This window comes from Kockiozyma suomiensis, assembly GCF_038497685.1.
Source record: "Kockiozyma suomiensis strain NRRL Y-17356 unplaced genomic scaffold V2V93scaffold_2, whole genome shotgun sequence".
Taxonomy (NCBI): Eukaryota; Fungi; Ascomycota; class Lipomycetes; order Lipomycetales; family Lipomycetaceae; genus Kockiozyma; species Kockiozyma suomiensis.
The window spans coordinates 875,099-890,631 of NW_027117665.1; the positions used below are offsets into that span (position 1 = coordinate 875,099).

The window sequence follows — 15,533 nt, forward strand, 5'->3', positions numbered from 1 at the left end:
GAATACCCTCCTTTCTCGAGATATCTCTGCCAAAATTTTGCGGGTTCTACTAGTTATCAATGGCCTTTTCGCAGCAAAGTGGCAGACGACCTCCGCCGTCTTGAGTTCTCTCTGCGGGGGCTCGGTGCTGACAGCGGATGCGGGTCTCGTGCGGGATAGTATGCGCGGGCAGGCTTCCGGTGGGCTTCCAATAAAAACGCCGCTGGTCGCTCTCTCTCGGCTTCACTCTATCTTCCTCCACTGCTCCCCTCTTCTCTTGCTCTACTCCTCGTTCTCAATGCATTTCCTCCGTGCTGTGCGCCAGAGCGCCTCGTAAGTCTGACGTCGTCGAGTTATCCCTTTTCTTCTGCTTCCGCTCATACCGAAAATGCCTTAGCATCGCGAACGTACCTCGCCGCGCCTTCTCCTCTTCTTCTGTTCGTGCTGGCTACGAAGACACCATCAAGAACCTCAGAATCAACAGTGACACAAAGGTTCTCTTCCAAGATAAGTCTCCTGTGATTTTCATTGAATTTCACACACTCTGCTATACACTGCGCCGTGCGATTCGCTCTCCTGTCGTGCTTGTGTTGGTCCGCGCGGATGAGGGGCCTGTCCCCACATCCGAGGCTTGAGCGAACTGTCCGTTTCTCGAACCAATTGGCGTGGTACATTTTTCGTATCGTCCTTCACAACCCGCACAGTGTGATTTGATCGTGTTGCAATCATATCGTGTGTTTATCTTTCTTTCTCGGCCTGTAGTACTGACGTCACTATTTTTTCACGTTTCACCGGCAGACAAGGCACCTTCCACGCTAACCAGGCTTTGGAGTACGGAACCAAGGTCATTGGAGGAACTAATCCAAAAAAGGCTGGCCAGACTCACCTTGGACTTCCTATTTTTGGAACCGTTGAAGAGGCCATCAAGGAGACTGGTGGTATGTGCCATTGTTGCGTGTCTATGCGGACTCGAATGAAAATCTGACTGACACGATACTATTTCTATAGCTTCGGCCTCTGCCATCTTCGTACCTCCCCCTCTTGCCGCTGCCTCCATTGAAGAGGCTATTGCTGCTGAGCTTCCGCTGGTCGTTTGCATCACTGAGGGAATTCCTCAGTATGTTTCTAACTCTATTATTCGCAGTGATATATTGTAACACTAACTAATAACTTAATCCATTATAGACATGACATGGTTCGCGTTGTCGATATGTTAAAGTCCCAGAGCAAGACTCGCCTGGTCGGTCCTAACTGCCCTGGTATCATGTATGTTTTTGTTTATGCCGTTATTTGACCATCTAGCAGTCAATATAACTAACACCGCATTAAAGTGCCCCCGAGCAGTGCAAGATTGGAATCATGCCCTCCTATATTCATAAGCGCGGGCGCATTGGCATTGTTTCTCGTTCCGGCACACTCACCTACGAAGCCGTCAACCAGACCACCAACGTCGGTCTTGGCCAGTCCCTCGTCATTGGTATCGGTGGTGACCCCTTCTCGGGGACCAACTTCATTGACGCGCTCAAGGTCTTTCTCGAGGACGAGGAAACCGATGGTATCATCATGATCGGTGAAATCGGTGGTTCGGCTGAAGAAGATGCTGCCGAGTATCTTAAGCAGTACAACTTGACTCGCGCCCAACCCAAGCCCGTCTGCTCTTTTATCGCTGGTGTATCTGCGCCCCCTGGTCGTCGTATGGGTCACGCCGGTGCCATCATTTCTGGAGGTAAGGGCGGAGCTGAGTCCAAGATTGCGTCTTTGACTGCTGCAGGTGTTGCCGTCGAGAAGTCGCCTGCTCGTCTCGGCAAGACTTTGTACGAGGAGTTTGTCAAGTACGATTTGTTGTAAAATGGATCTCTGACTGTGTCTTTGATTCTGCCGAAGCGAGAGTTTAAAGATAAGCGTTTGTGTGCAAGTGTCTGATAGGAGAGTGCATTTATTTTTTTCTGTTTTTGCGAAGTTGTATGTCGGAGATGGCAGACTAAGTGCACTGGTGTATTTTGGGCTGATTTTTAACCGTCTTGACGTACAACAATCCTATCGGCTTTGTATTCTACCCTTTTTTTCCCTTGCGAAGCTTTGTTTGTGTGTTTTTTTTATGTTGAATATTTTCTCCTTTTATTGTGTTGATTTTTGTAAATCGCGATGAATTGTAATCATCATGTCATAAAGTTAGGACAGAAGATGATTAGAATTCTGAGTTTATAGAGTATATGAAGCTAGGCTTTCTACTTCTTTGTATGTACATTCAATACGTCTACATATATAACTATGATGTACCCTTGGTATAGAATTGTAGATTCAATCTTTATCGTACAACAGAAACAAACACCGCAGCCTGTTAACATGTATCTCATGATGCCTGCACGGAGGCAGGCACAACCGCATCAGCAATGCGTGCGTCTCGCATCGACTCACCGTTTCTCTTGGGATACTTTAATACAATGACCAACGACCTTTTCTGAGATAGCGAATCATTATCTTCGCACTCGTTACCTTCTTCGTCTTGACCACTATAAATATACTGCTGCTGGCGGCTGGGTACTGCCACGCTCTGCTTAGAATGCTGTTCTATGTCGGAGATGCCGTACTCTTCTCCATCTTCATCGCTTACAGATGGTCCATCAAGCCCAGTGAAGGCACCAATGGCAGTAGGTTTCCGACTAGCACGACCCGAAGCGGTCGTGTATACTTTATTACTTGACGAATCCTCAGCCGGCGAGCCGCGCTTTAAGTTCAATTTGCGTGGATTTTCATCATCGTCGAATTCAAGTCCATTGTCATCATCTACCGCTCCGTAATTAACTTTCTTTCCTCGAGTACGGCCTATATATGAGCCTGCGTCGGCGGCGAATTGTACTTCATCGTAGTACCGTTTCGTAGCTCGCTGATCGCGCTTTTTGCGTCTCATTTCGCTTGCTTCTAGACGAGGTAGATGGCGGGTCAGTCTCTCGACTAGGAGCTTTCCATGGCGTGACGTGTCTGTTGCTGCGAGATTGTCGATGAATTGCTTTAATTCGACATGCGAACTGGCGACGGGGGTCCAGTTTACTAGTCGTTTTCGGGGATTGGTTTCGCAAAAAAGTCGGAACCGTGTGTCGTCTGGTGGTCAAAAATATAATTTAGTAAAAACGAAGGATAAAAAAAATCAAAAAGATGTACGCACTTTGACCTTCAATAAGATAGTACCGGCGACGCTCACTATCAAGTCCCACTGGCGTAACGGCAAGTTGACAATTACGATCATCCTCCATTCTCTGCTGCGCATATCCATTAAGTAACACCTGGCGAACTGCTTCGCTATTAGTCAAAGACCAATGTACTAGTGCAACCAACACTTCCAATCGCGCATCCCAGTCCATCTTGTAAAAAGTCAAGTCTCCAATGAACGGACCGGTAGGGTTCAATGGACCCCAGTACGCGGGCCCGTTCGAACTCACGGCCTCGTCTATCGGTCGTCCGAAGTGCCCTGGCTCAATGTTTTTCTTGCGATTGAGAACGAGACTAAGAGTCCGGCAGAGAAAACTTTCAACGTCTGCACCAGGCGGCGTTGTGACGAGACCTTCTTCAAAGTCCTGCGGACCGAGATCTGGGTATCCGGTATAAAGTTCTGCGAATCGAGAGCGAAACATGACTAGGAATGAAATCTCAGGAGCGTACAATGGCTCACGCGGATTCGGCATTAATCTCTTACGCTCGGGCTTTGTCTCGCTTTTGACATTGGTCCCTGCTACTGCTAACTCCGAATCATCTTCTCCTTCATCGTCTAAGTCGGATTCGTTCATGACGATCTCAGGCTGTTTAATCTCTGGCGCCGGCGACGAGACTTCACTGGACGCAGCAGTAGGTGACGGCACACCCGTCGACTCTGCAGAGCTACCCACAGCAGAGCTACCCATAGCAGAGGCAATTAGCATTGACGACGGTGTCGAGGCATGAGATTTTGGTTTCGGTCCCGGCCGCTTGCGAGGCCGCTTGACGGGCGCGACGGGTGCGGCAGGCACAATCGCCGAGCTATCTTCGTCGTCGCCGTCATTGTCGTCGTCTTCAGACATGATCTCGTCGAGCACGGACGAGAACGAAGTTTGCTTTTTTAGCGCAGCTGAAGAGCCTGTTCGCGAGGCAGCGACGGCCGCCGCGAAGATGTCCTCATCACGTGGCCGACTTGCTGACGGCGCGGGGGGCACGGCGGGAGCTATTCGCTTGACTTTCAAAGTGCTTTGTCGTTTCTTTAATGGGACTGATTGTTTCGGAGGAGTGATTGTTGCTGGCGGGGGCGACAGCGAGGAGGTGTCGCTGTCGTCGAAGCCGGAGGACGACATTGTGGTCGCGTCGACTAGTCTCTACCTAATATGCGACGCGTTGAGCACGCGTTTGCTGAAACTGCGAGCGAGTGAAGACGAGTCTGGAACAAGGTCGATAGGGTGGTACTCAGGCTGGGATAAAAGAGGTTAGTATAGCAGAGTAAGAAGGAGAGCGGCTGGTGACTGGGCAAAATAGAGCGCAAGATTGGAAAAAAAAAACATATTGTAAAGCTACCGCGGCAGACTAATATGAGTGCACGTGTTTGTGATGACGATAACGCGTGTTGACAATTACGCGTTGATAACCCTTTCGTTAAATAGAGCTAAAACAGGGCTAATCAAAAACAGGCTTTTGTGACGTTTGAGAGGAGAGAGTTGTTGGGCTGTCTGAATCCTGTATAGAAAAAGAGGGAATAACTTGAGGAGAAGAAAAGGAAAAAATTGGAGATACTGAGAAAAATGCAATATTGAATAGCAAGAAGATGAAGCAGACTTGATGTAATCCACATGCCCGACACAATCACAGCGGCAGACAAATCGTCTGCTCTTTTTTGCCCAGACGCCAGTCGAGAAGAGAAGAGGGAAAAAAAGGTAACTCACGCAGAAACAGTAATAATGACTGCTCGATGAGTCTACAGCAGATGAGCGATCATGTAATTATCCTGCGAGCGGGAGATGGAATTATCAGTGGGTCAACGATGAAGAAAAGAAGAGAAGAAAGAGAAAATAACAAGGAAAAGCGGAGCAATGTAACGGGTTTTAATTTCATTTCCAAAAAAACTATTCTATATCACCTCTTTGCCTTCTCTCTGCAATCGACCCTTTCCCCTGATTTGTGCTTCTGGATTCTACTGGATCACATAACAGTCTGTGTCGAATGTCTCATGCAATTTTACAATAAATGCTTTTCACTCTGCTTTATTATTACTTCTAATTCTATCATGTACAATAACTAGATCTGCGGTCAGACAGGCTCGCAACTATACTTTACCCCTAACCCCATTTACATAAAGTTAATGGTTCAATAAACAGACTGCTATGCTTTGCTCCTTCGACAGCTTGCCATCTCCACGCACAATGTCATCGTCGCCAGAACCAGGTCCACAGCTACCTGAAGCTGAAGCACAGCAAGAAGTCTATGAAGTATCTACTGATACGGCAGCTGATCCTGTTACCGAGCTGCGATCATCAAAGCCGCGCGACGAAGAAGGCGAAGAAGTTGTTAATATCCTCGAACTAGGCCACGATCCCACTGCTCAACCTGATGAAAAAGGTGAAGACTCGACAACAGCGCTAACAATCAAAAAACACAAAGACAAAAAGAAGAAGCGCGACAAGAATAAACCACGACCAGCGCGTCCTCAAGCTGATCTGGCGTCAATGAAAGACCGACCTCCTCAACAAACCGGAACAGTCTTCAATATCTGGTATCATAAATGGAGTGGTGGCGACAGAGAAGACAAGTACGCCAACCGGACTAAAGCTGAAGGTCGGTGTAATATTGCCAGAGATTCTGGATATACTAAAGCCGACAAAATCCCTGGCTCGTATTTCTGCGTGTTTTTCGCACGAGGTGTGTGTCCTAATGGCAAAAATTGTAATTACTTGCACAGATTACCAACCGTCACCGATATGTTTGATCCAAGTGTTGACTGCTTTGGACGAGATAAACATGCTGATTACCGTGATGATATGGATGGTGTAGGTAGTTTCCAGCGACAAAATCGGACAATTTACATCGGCCGTATTTTTGTCTCTGATGATATCGAAGAAGTCGTCGCTCGTCATTTTGCTGAATGGGGCGACATTGAGCGAAGTATGCATTTCCCCTTAATGTCGATTTTGTATCTGAGCGCATTCTAATTCGTTGCTTCTCTTCATTATAGTCCGCGTACTCAACTCCCGAGGTGTAGCCTTCGTAACTTACCTTAACGAAGCCAACGCTCAATTCGCAAAGGAAGCAATGTCATGCCAATCACTTGACCATGACGAAATTCTGAATCTTCGATGGGCAAATGCGGATCCGAATCCTCTTGCCAAAGCTCGTGAACAGAGAAGAGTTGAAGAACAGGCTGCCGAGGCGGTCAGGAAGCTGTTGCCTCCTGAATTTTTGCAGCAGTTGCAGCAGAACAGTGGCGCCTTGCAGCCTGCTAAGCGGAGGAAGCTGTAATTGATCTTGATAGAAATTTTTGTAAATTTGTAGGCGTTCCTGCTTTCGTTTGTATGTTAAAAAGACATGATTTATATTTTAATTATTTCACACAAAAAAGATTAAAAAAGACTTATACACAAAAGAACGAAAAAAGGAGACAAATAAAAAAAATAAAATTTTAGCGCTATCGCTGTAAATCCAGCACAATAACCTTCTCAGTACGAAATGAATAAACAATAGCTTGCTTGGCACCTTTCTCCGCCTCAGCAACGAGTGCATCAAAAAGTCTGCTCATATATTGCCTCTGCGACGCGGGTGCCCAACTGACAATCTTACGCCATCCCTCAGGTTGCGTCAGCGGACAAGAAGGGATTAGCGACATCAGCTCATTTTTGAAATCAACGGCAAAGACGGGCGCATCGGCAAGTGATGATATTGTACTAGTCACAATCTCGTGCGCTTTCTCGTCGATTAGCCGTTTATTTAATTTCCTCGCACCACCTTTATTTTGTTTTGCGTTCTTTTCGTATTTTTCAAGATCATTAGTGATAATTGTCACATCTTGAATCATACCATTCCCATGCCTCGAACCATTGGTAACACTCGTGGTTCGTGAATTCCCGCGTTCCCGTTCGTGCGCTTGAATTTCATGCAATAAATACCCTGCCAGATCACCAGTATCAAGATCTTCGTCGTCTCGTGCTCGTAGCATATTTTTCACTTTAAGTGGTTTAAACGTCGCAGGTGAGCTACTTGCTTGCGATTTGACGATGACTACCCAGTTCATTCCCGAACTTCTAGCCTGGGCAAGTAAACTCTCTGTAGATGATCCGACAGACGCCAGTTCAGCGCTGATGCCATTAGCCCACAAATCACTAACAACCTCAACCGCCATCTTTCGTGTAGCCGTATCCGCTGAGCTGACGCCCACTAATATGTCGCATACTGATGCTGAAAGACCATGAACACCAAGTGACGAGCTATTGAGCGAATCCGAGTTATTACTTCCAATCTCACGAGCTTTTCCTCGTGCTGAAGCAGAGCGATTATGAGGGTATACTGCTGTAAGATATTCCCACGCAAGATTGAACCCAACAGCACCAATCTGACGATCATTCAATAGCGAGTGGTGATAGAACTTAATCAGACTATCATATCTGCCTCCACAAGCTAGTATTCGAGTCTTATTAAGCTCCTCGATTGTGACTTGAAACATCAAACCGTGACGGTAGTATCGTTCATTGTAGTTGCTTAGAGGCGCTACATAAATTTTCTTGTCTATGCCAAAACTTTCCATGAACTGACCTACTCGTCGTATATGACTCGCCACATAGCTGAATCTGTCGTTGGAGTAATTCGAAGATCGAAACAGAGCTTCCAGATGCGATATTCCTCTGTCAATATTCTCTAAATCCCATAACGAAAAATCAGAAAAGCCATTCTCAAATTAATTAAGAAAAAAATATCAGCGTACCTCTGAAGTTAAATCTCTCAAGATCAGCTAGTGCAGCTGATGAAATAGTCGATTTTTCTTTCAATTCATTCTTTACATCTTTCATGCTTAAAGACACACCAACTTTGCTGAGCAAAGGCAATAAGATAGGTCTTTGCGCCTGGTTAATGCGGCATGCATCCAAAATCATATCTCTAAACATAAAAAAAAATCAGCATCTTTCTATTTTTAAAAAGCGAGCGCATGGAGAAACAAGATACTCACAGCAAATCAGCATGATTGATAGAAAAACATGCCAGACTTTTCTTTGAAGGAAAGAATTCAACGACAATTTCGTCAAGAACCTTCATAACTTCAGCCTCGGCGATCGCAAAATCAGACTGATCAGCCGACAGCACGTCAAAGTCTACTTCTCCAAATTCACGAGGCTCCCCACCGCCAGAAGGATCTTCTGATCGATAAACGTTGCCAAACGAGAAGCTTCTTCGATAAGCAGGGCGCGTGTTGGCAAGCATTCTTGCATGAGGAAGTGTCATATCGAATGGAAGCTGTAAGACTGTACCCGATACGTCAAGGAGAAGAAATCGATTTGGCATGTTATACACTGGTGACTTTGGAAATACCACAGACTGGTTAGGTATTTCAACGGCACCATGACGTCTAAATATCTCATTCAATTTGGTTTTGATTTTGCTGCGCAAAACAAGCTCCCCAACGGTCTGAAACCGCGGAGGCTTATCATAAAGGGCGTCCTTGACGTGGTCATGCGGTTTTGAAAATAGAGCGTCGCGCACTTGGGACAGCCAGGGTGACCCGGGATCTGTCAAGCTACGGAGAGTTTGTTGTATCATTTCGTCTTCTATACGCACAGGTAGCTGGCCTGATTGCAGTAAATCTGCCGCACTAGGCCGACGTGCAGGTTCGTGGTCTAGTAAGCTAGTAATGATGCTTTCTTCCAGCGAGCGGTCAACAGGAAAATCAGATGGAAAATTCACTGATTTACGCCGCAGTCGTAAAAGAACTTGTACGCGCTCCATTCCGGTTCGCATGGGGTAGCACATTTCAAAGAAAATGATACCAAGCGAGTACATGTCGACTTTCTCGTTGTAACTACCATCTCCTATAGCCTCATTGGCGAGATATAGTGTAGTGCCGACATCAGATGTCAAATCATCTCCCACAAGGTCAGCATTACTAGATATCTTCTCACTGTGCACGTTCTTTGCCAGTCCAAAATCTCCAACCTTAACATTTTGCGCTTGGTCAATGAAAATGTTGGTCGGCTTGAGATCGCGATGAATTATTCCTAAACTATGGATATGATTCAACGCTTCAAGAATTTGTCTGAACAGGCGCCAATACTCGTCCGGATTCTGGTAAAGCGCGTCCTTAATCAAGTCATGCAAAGTGTGCTTTTCACAGTACTCCATCTGGATAAACAGCGTACTGCGCACATATTGCGTCGCCCTGCTTTCGTATCTCGGCGCCAGAGCTGCTAAAGAGGATGCCGTATGTCCAACCTGCTGGCCATTACTCGACGAAGCCTCATCACTGTCGTATCCAAACTCAATGTTTAAATCCTGCATCGAATCAGACATGATATCAAGTCCGCTCATCGAATCGAAATCCTGCATAGAATGAATTTGCGCCGAATCTTCTTCATCATCATCAAAATCTGGCTCGTCACCACTCTCGTCGTCAAATGACACAGCAGCCTCACTGCCGTAGGAGAAATCTTCTTCGAGCCAGGCAGTGAAATATCGAACGACATACTGATTGGAAAGACGTGACAAGAGCATGACCTCACTCAAGATATTTGTCAGTTTATTCTGCGTATGATGAATTTTTTTAATGGCATAAAAACGGCCATCGAGTCGATTTCGGGCTCGCACGACTTCGCCGTACGCACCTTTGCCTAATAATTGACCTTCTTCAAAATCTTGCAAATATCGCGACCTCGCAGCAGCGTTATTATCGTCTCTCCCAAAATATCGGGCGCTTCGGCCGTCGACAGATGAGCTTGCGCGGCGAATCATTAGTGAAGACTGTAGTGGTGCCGAAGAAGATAGCTGTTGCGAGGTCGGTAGCGTGAATGCTGAGACGGCGGCGCTATTGCGAAGGAATTGTGACGGCAAAAGTTCGAATGCAGACGGTCTCTTTTTTGGATTTGGTTTAAAAATACGAGCAATGAAATCATGCACGGGTTCGGGAAGTTCAGTGTTTTGAATTAGTGACGTCGGAGATTCGAACTCGCTGGTAACCGCCTTACCAAAGATCATCTGTGTAAACACTATCCCGAAATCCCATATATCCGACTTGCGACTGGGTTTAGCGCCAAACTCGCCGCTTAATTCAGGCGGCGGCCACCGTCGCGGCACGAGTACTTTTGCACCACTGCGGGCGGTGAATGGATGCGCGGTATCCATCTCCTCGAGACGAGAATAGTAACTTACATTCGCGATTTTTGCAATAGTGCGAGAAAGCGCGCTATCGCGAAATAAACCAATTGATCTTAGATCAAGCGTTTTGTGGTAAAATCCGCGCTTGTGGAGGTCTTCGAGACCTTCCAATAACTGAATTGTCCATTCACGTGCGATATTAACAGCGACGGTGCCAACTGTCGCCAGTAAGTCCTCGAGCACGCCGAGGTTGGGATATTCAGTGAGAATCTGGATAACCCATCCTTCCTCGCGACGATCAATTTTGAAATCATACACAGACGACACATAATCGTGGTGGAACAACTTGAGAGAGTTGAGGTCTTCTTCAAGAATTTCTAGTAGGCGTTTCCCATCAGACGAGTTCCAGAAGGCTTCTTTGATATCAACTTCATGAAGCAAAAAGGTGGCACTACAGTCAATGGTACGGCCAACAACAATAGGTTTGACAATATATTGTCTGCCGAGCGGGCAGTGACTGACTATTGGAACTTTACCAGTAACCTGTCTGAAGGTGATTGATGCACCGTCGGCAAGTTTCGCTTTGATTATACGATCAAAGACAACGGCTGTCGACTCGGTAGACGCTTCATCAGGAGCAGTACCCAAAGCTCCTGAGTCGCGGGTTTTCTCTTTAACTTGGCGTCGTCGGATTTCTTCGCCAATCATTTCGACAAGTACGCGCTCTTCTTCTTTATTGGTCTGTTCAATCTGTCGTCTTTCTGCCTCGGCTTTCTTTTTATCATTGGCTTTCTGCTCAGCCATTCTTTTCTCACGCTCTTCTTCAAGACTCTTGTTATTAAGCGAATCAAAGATATCTTCGAGACGCTCCTGAACATTCGATGCGATCTCGTAAATCATCTGTTCACCGAGTAATTCTTTAGTCCGGGTATTAGCATAACGACTAAGTTCAGCCACTTGATTTGAACGCAAATGCTTTGCATCTTCAAAAGTGATTATTGGTGCCGAGCGCGGATACGTGGCCGTCATTTGCACCTTGAGGGTCAACGACGGGCCGTCCTTTCGCGATCCATCGCCATGAGATTGTAAACGAATATTAAATGACGGACTAGCTGCTTTCTATATGACAAAGGATTCATGTCAGTAGATGGGTCTCTGTGGCGTGCCGAAGAAAAGAAAAGATGACTCACGTTCCAGGCTGAGCTGGCCTTATTTTCAGAGAAATCAGAGTTATAGATGGCGCGCAAAACTTCAACTTCATTATTTTGAGTCTCGGTGTAGTAGTCATCTTTTTGTTCTGAAACAGGTTTTGATAGGAGAGTAGACGCAGAATTGGAAGATTTTGGCTTTCGTGCCATTGTTGAAACTGATGTACACCAGCTCCAGCACAAAGAGGTGTTTGGCGAGCCGGGGTGAGGGCGCGAGTAGTCAGAGAATTGTTATATCTCGAAACAATAAATAAAGTTACACAAGAAGGTGAAAGCGAAAACAGCTGATATCCTTGAAAGGAGAGAGCGGGCGTGCGGCATAAAATGAGGATGGGTGAGTGTTAGTGAGAGGGTCAAGGTGACTTGACTTGGCAGTAGACGGAAGCAACGGGATAAGTTGTGAGGAGCAGAAGCGCAGCTGGGACACGTTAAATGTCACTGTAAGGATAGCAAAAAAAGATGAAGTCAGAAACAGATGACCAGTCGAGGGACTGGAAGGCGCAAAAATGACGTTCCTGAATAGAAACAGGCACGCGAATCAGTACTTTGATAATAGCAGACACGTACCCCAGTCTACGACCACGATCCGTCGCTTAAGCAGCCATGGTATTATATAAGAAATTGAGTCGAAGAAGTGTTGCAGAATCTGAGATGAGAAAGAAAGTGAGGGAGGGAGGATGAAATGGATGAGTTGTCGAGAAGGAGGCAGGCCTAGGTGGGAGTTCAGAGACTGCGGCTGTGGTGGCGCCCCGAGGGCGTGGCTCGTGCCTGCTCTGTGACTCTTGCAGTTAGTGACTGTGTCTTCATTGCTCATTTAAAAGGCATTGTTATATGAAGACCCCGAGTATAATATAGAGCAGAAGGTGGTTTATAAGTTGTATATCTAAGGGAAAGATAGGGCATAGTGCATGCAGATGATGCGTTGCAGAAAGTATAAGGTGCAAGTACTTTGAAGTGGCCTACTGTTGGGAGAGAGCTAGCAATATCGACTCCATGAGAGAGTGAGGAGTCACTGCATAAGATATTTTGAGCTTACAGATGAAAGAGTGGGTTGAGTATAAAGTGTCGAGTACAGACAGAGAAAGAGCTTATATATAGGTTTTAACCAGCGTAAAGGCTCATTTTTGGCGTATTGATACTGGACCACGAGTAATCAATATACTGTACCTTCCCAACACAGGCACCAGCGCATATGTAACGAAGCGGCCCTTCACTCAGCAGATATAGTGCAGGTAAAGGATAGAGATAAAGGCTACAGAATATGCAAACTACCGCTACTGATACCATTCGAATGTCGAAGGGGAAAGCAGCGAGAGAGTAGCAAGCTGGAGTACAGTATCGGAAGTGCTTCTGTACTCGCTACCCTCTCGCTCTCGTACTCAGCCCTGGCTTGCATACTTCAGGCTCTTGTACCCTGCAGGTGTCGCTGCAAGAAGCAGATGTCTTTGAATCAAATATTACTCTCTCTCTATATATTATACTCTATCTATCTGTCTATAGACACATGCATCTACGATATTGCTCATCATAGATTCCCTGCCATGACTACTGCGCTAGTATAGGTACAGTAGGGTGGGCAGAAGTAGCTAAAGACTCGGACTGACCAGAGTCGACTGGTGACGTAGTGGCGCCTGCAAAGACCCAATCACCGAGCTATGCCGTCATCGCCCCGGATTCTTCTGCGGCTAACTCGGATCACCCAGAGAAAATGCTCTACAGAGAGATAGAAACCATTGTAAAGCGGAGCATCAAAAGAGAGAAAGAGCGAGTTATTATTAGGTCACTTGTCACTGACAAAGAAGATCAGGAAAAAAAAAGTGACGCGAGGACGATCTCTTATCGGACACTCGATGCTTAATATCTCTATCATTCGCATATATCCCTAGATATCCCGCAGTATCTTCGTTCCTCCCAATTTTTCCTCTCTAAATTTTCTCTGTATTCTCTGCCTTCTCTGTCTCCTCCTCACTGAATCACCATGCCGACGCTACAGTCAGTCTTCAAGTCCACCTCCTCTGATCCGGCTATCGTCGTGCCCGCGTCCTCTGACTCGGCCCGCCCTACGATTGTCACCTTCTCCGTCTTAGCCGAGCTTATCAACAGAACTCGTCTTTTTCTCGCATCGCTCGACCTTACGCCGGGATCTGCAATTGCTATTGCTCTCCCCAATTCACTAGAGTTTGCTGTTCTCTTCTTTGCCGTTACCTACTCTGGCTACGTCGCGGCTCCGCTTAACAAGGATCTCAAGCAGTCAGAGTTTGAATTCTACCTCGGCGATCTATCCTGTCCGGTGGCGTTTGTTCCTGCCACAAAGGAACGCGAGAACGTGATTAACGCGGCCAGGAAGTCGGCAGGTGCTGGGTTGCGTGTGTTCGAGTTGCATGTCGCCAATGGCAGCGAGGTCGAGGTAAGTACTGGTGACGGCAAGAAGGTCAGTTTGGAGTCGACGAAAAAGCCCGCAGACGCAAATCCAGATGATGTTGCGTTGGTACTCCACACAAGTGGTACTACCGGACGTCCAAAGAGTATGTATTTTCGGGAACCAAATCTAGTTGTAGCTGAAAAATGTTTACTAAAATCTCTTTTCTACAGTCGTTCCTCTTACGCACACTAATTTAGCAACGTCAGTCAGTAACATCGTGCAGACATACAAACTAACTGCCGCTGATCGCAGTATGCTGGTCATGCCTCTATTTCATGTGCACGGTCTTCTCTGTGGCTTTCTAGCGCCCTTGTCAGTATCGTCTGGTGTCATCATCCCTCCACGCTTCTCTGCTCATTCATTCTGGAAGGACTTTGTCGAACTGGGTGCAAACTGGTACACTGCCGTGCCAACAATTCACCAGATCTTGCTTAAGAGCCCGTCGCCATTCGATAATGGTCAAAAGGGTCCTGATGTGCGATTCATCCGGTCATGCTCGTCAGCGCTTGCACCAGCTACGATGAAGCAACTCGAGCAACGGTTCAAGGCGCCCGTTCTCGAGGCGTATGCAATGACAGAAGCAAGCCACCAGATGACTTCAAATGACTTGCCACCAGGTAAGCGCAAAATTGGCAGTGTTGGACATGCACAGGGTGTTGTCCAGGTCGCGATCTTGGATCAGGACGGAAACGAGGTAAAGCAGGGCGGCGAGGGTGAGATCTGCGTGAAAGGCGCAAACGTGACGAAGGGGTATCGTAACAACGAGGCGGCTAACAAGAGTAGCTACACTGCGAGCGGATTTTTTCGCACAGGTGATCAGGGAAAACTTGACGCAGACGGGTTTGTATATATTACGGGTCGGATCAAGGAGTTGATTAACCGGGGAGGGGAGAAGATCTCACCGGTTGAGCTCGATGGACTGATGCTTGAGATGCCCGAGATTGCGGAGGCGGTGTCATTTGCTGTACCAGACGAGATGTATGGACAAGAGGTGCATGCTGCGGTTGTGCTCAAGCCGGGAGTCAAAATAGGTGAGTCTGAAGTGCGACGGTTTATTGCAGAGAAAGTGGCCAAGTTTAAGGTGCCCAAAAAGATTTACTTTACCGAAACTATGCCCAAGACCGCAACTGGCAAGATTCAGCGGAAGAACATCTCGGAGACATTCTTTAAACCCGAGGGCGCAAACGTGAAGGCCAAGTTGTAAAGATAGAGCAGGTTGTACTTAAATATGTAATGTATGAGTTTTAGCAGCAACTTTGCCGGTAGGGCCTGTAAATGAAAAAGATACGCTCAAGGTCTTAATGTACTCGAGTACTCTAGTACCGACGCCGCAAAGTCAGCGGCTGGGATGCGGATCTCTTAAAGCACATTAAACATACGCGATACCAAGTCCTCCGAATAGAGTTGGCTTGGGGCCCCAGCGCAACGTGCGCCACGGGTCGGGCAGTACTCTTTGAGACTGCTGTATCGCATTACTCTGGGCATCGGACAGCTGGCAACAGGAAGCCTGCCCACGGCACAGCAGTCCTAGACGTGCGCTAGAAGTCGGTGGGCAGATACAGGTTAGGAGCACTTTGAACGCTGCAGCGATAAGGTACATTCAGCTGCCCTTCGCG

General features: G+C 46.9%; 5 protein-coding genes across 5 annotated transcripts; 3 read left to right on the top strand and 2 right to left on the bottom strand.

The window, feature by feature from the left end:
- The first annotated feature begins 240 nt into the window (after positions 1-240).
- On the top strand, positions 241-2,278 carry V2V93DRAFT_364519 (lsc1 alpha subunit of succinyl-CoA ligase-like protein). Its single transcript, XM_066908867.1, has 6 exons — positions 241-312; positions 377-486; positions 765-917; positions 988-1,096; positions 1,165-1,245; positions 1,311-2,278. The coding sequence occupies exons 1-6, from the start codon at positions 278-280 to the stop codon at positions 1,825-1,827; spliced, it is 1,005 nt and encodes a 334-aa protein (XP_066768040.1). The 5' UTR covers positions 241-277; the 3' UTR covers positions 1,828-2,278.
- Positions 2,221-4,512, bottom strand: V2V93DRAFT_364523 (uncharacterized protein). The gene is made up of 2 exons (XM_066908868.1): positions 3,146-4,512; positions 2,221-3,081 (listed from the first exon to the last, which is right to left on the bottom strand). The coding sequence occupies exons 1-2, from the start codon at positions 4,299-4,301 to the stop codon at positions 2,333-2,335; spliced, it is 1,905 nt and encodes a 634-aa protein (XP_066768041.1). The 5' UTR covers positions 4,302-4,512; the 3' UTR covers positions 2,221-2,332.
- An 848-nt stretch (positions 4,513-5,360) lies between these two features.
- V2V93DRAFT_320765 (uncharacterized protein) lies at positions 5,361-6,453 on the top strand (the record flags this gene model as incomplete). Its single annotated transcript, XM_066907335.1, has 2 exons — positions 5,361-6,099; positions 6,170-6,453. 2 exons carry the CDS (start codon positions 5,361-5,363, stop codon positions 6,451-6,453), a joined length of 1,023 nt encoding a protein of 340 aa, XP_066768042.1.
- A 166-nt stretch (positions 6,454-6,619) lies between these two features.
- V2V93DRAFT_320928 (kinase-like domain-containing protein) lies at positions 6,620-11,645 on the bottom strand (the record flags this gene model as incomplete). The annotated part of the gene is made up of 4 exons (XM_066907341.1): positions 6,620-7,842; positions 7,910-8,082; positions 8,153-11,406; positions 11,478-11,645. 4 exons carry the CDS (start codon positions 11,643-11,645, stop codon positions 6,620-6,622), a joined length of 4,818 nt encoding a protein of 1,605 aa, XP_066768043.1.
- Positions 11,646-13,182: 1,537 nt separating this feature from the next.
- On the top strand, positions 13,183-15,212 carry V2V93DRAFT_364531 (uncharacterized protein). Its single transcript, XM_066908869.1, has 2 exons — positions 13,183-14,020; positions 14,088-15,212. The coding sequence occupies exons 1-2, from the start codon at positions 13,474-13,476 to the stop codon at positions 15,119-15,121; spliced, it is 1,581 nt and encodes a 526-aa protein (XP_066768044.1). The 5' UTR covers positions 13,183-13,473; the 3' UTR covers positions 15,122-15,212.
- The last annotated feature ends 321 nt before the right edge of the window (positions 15,213-15,533 follow it).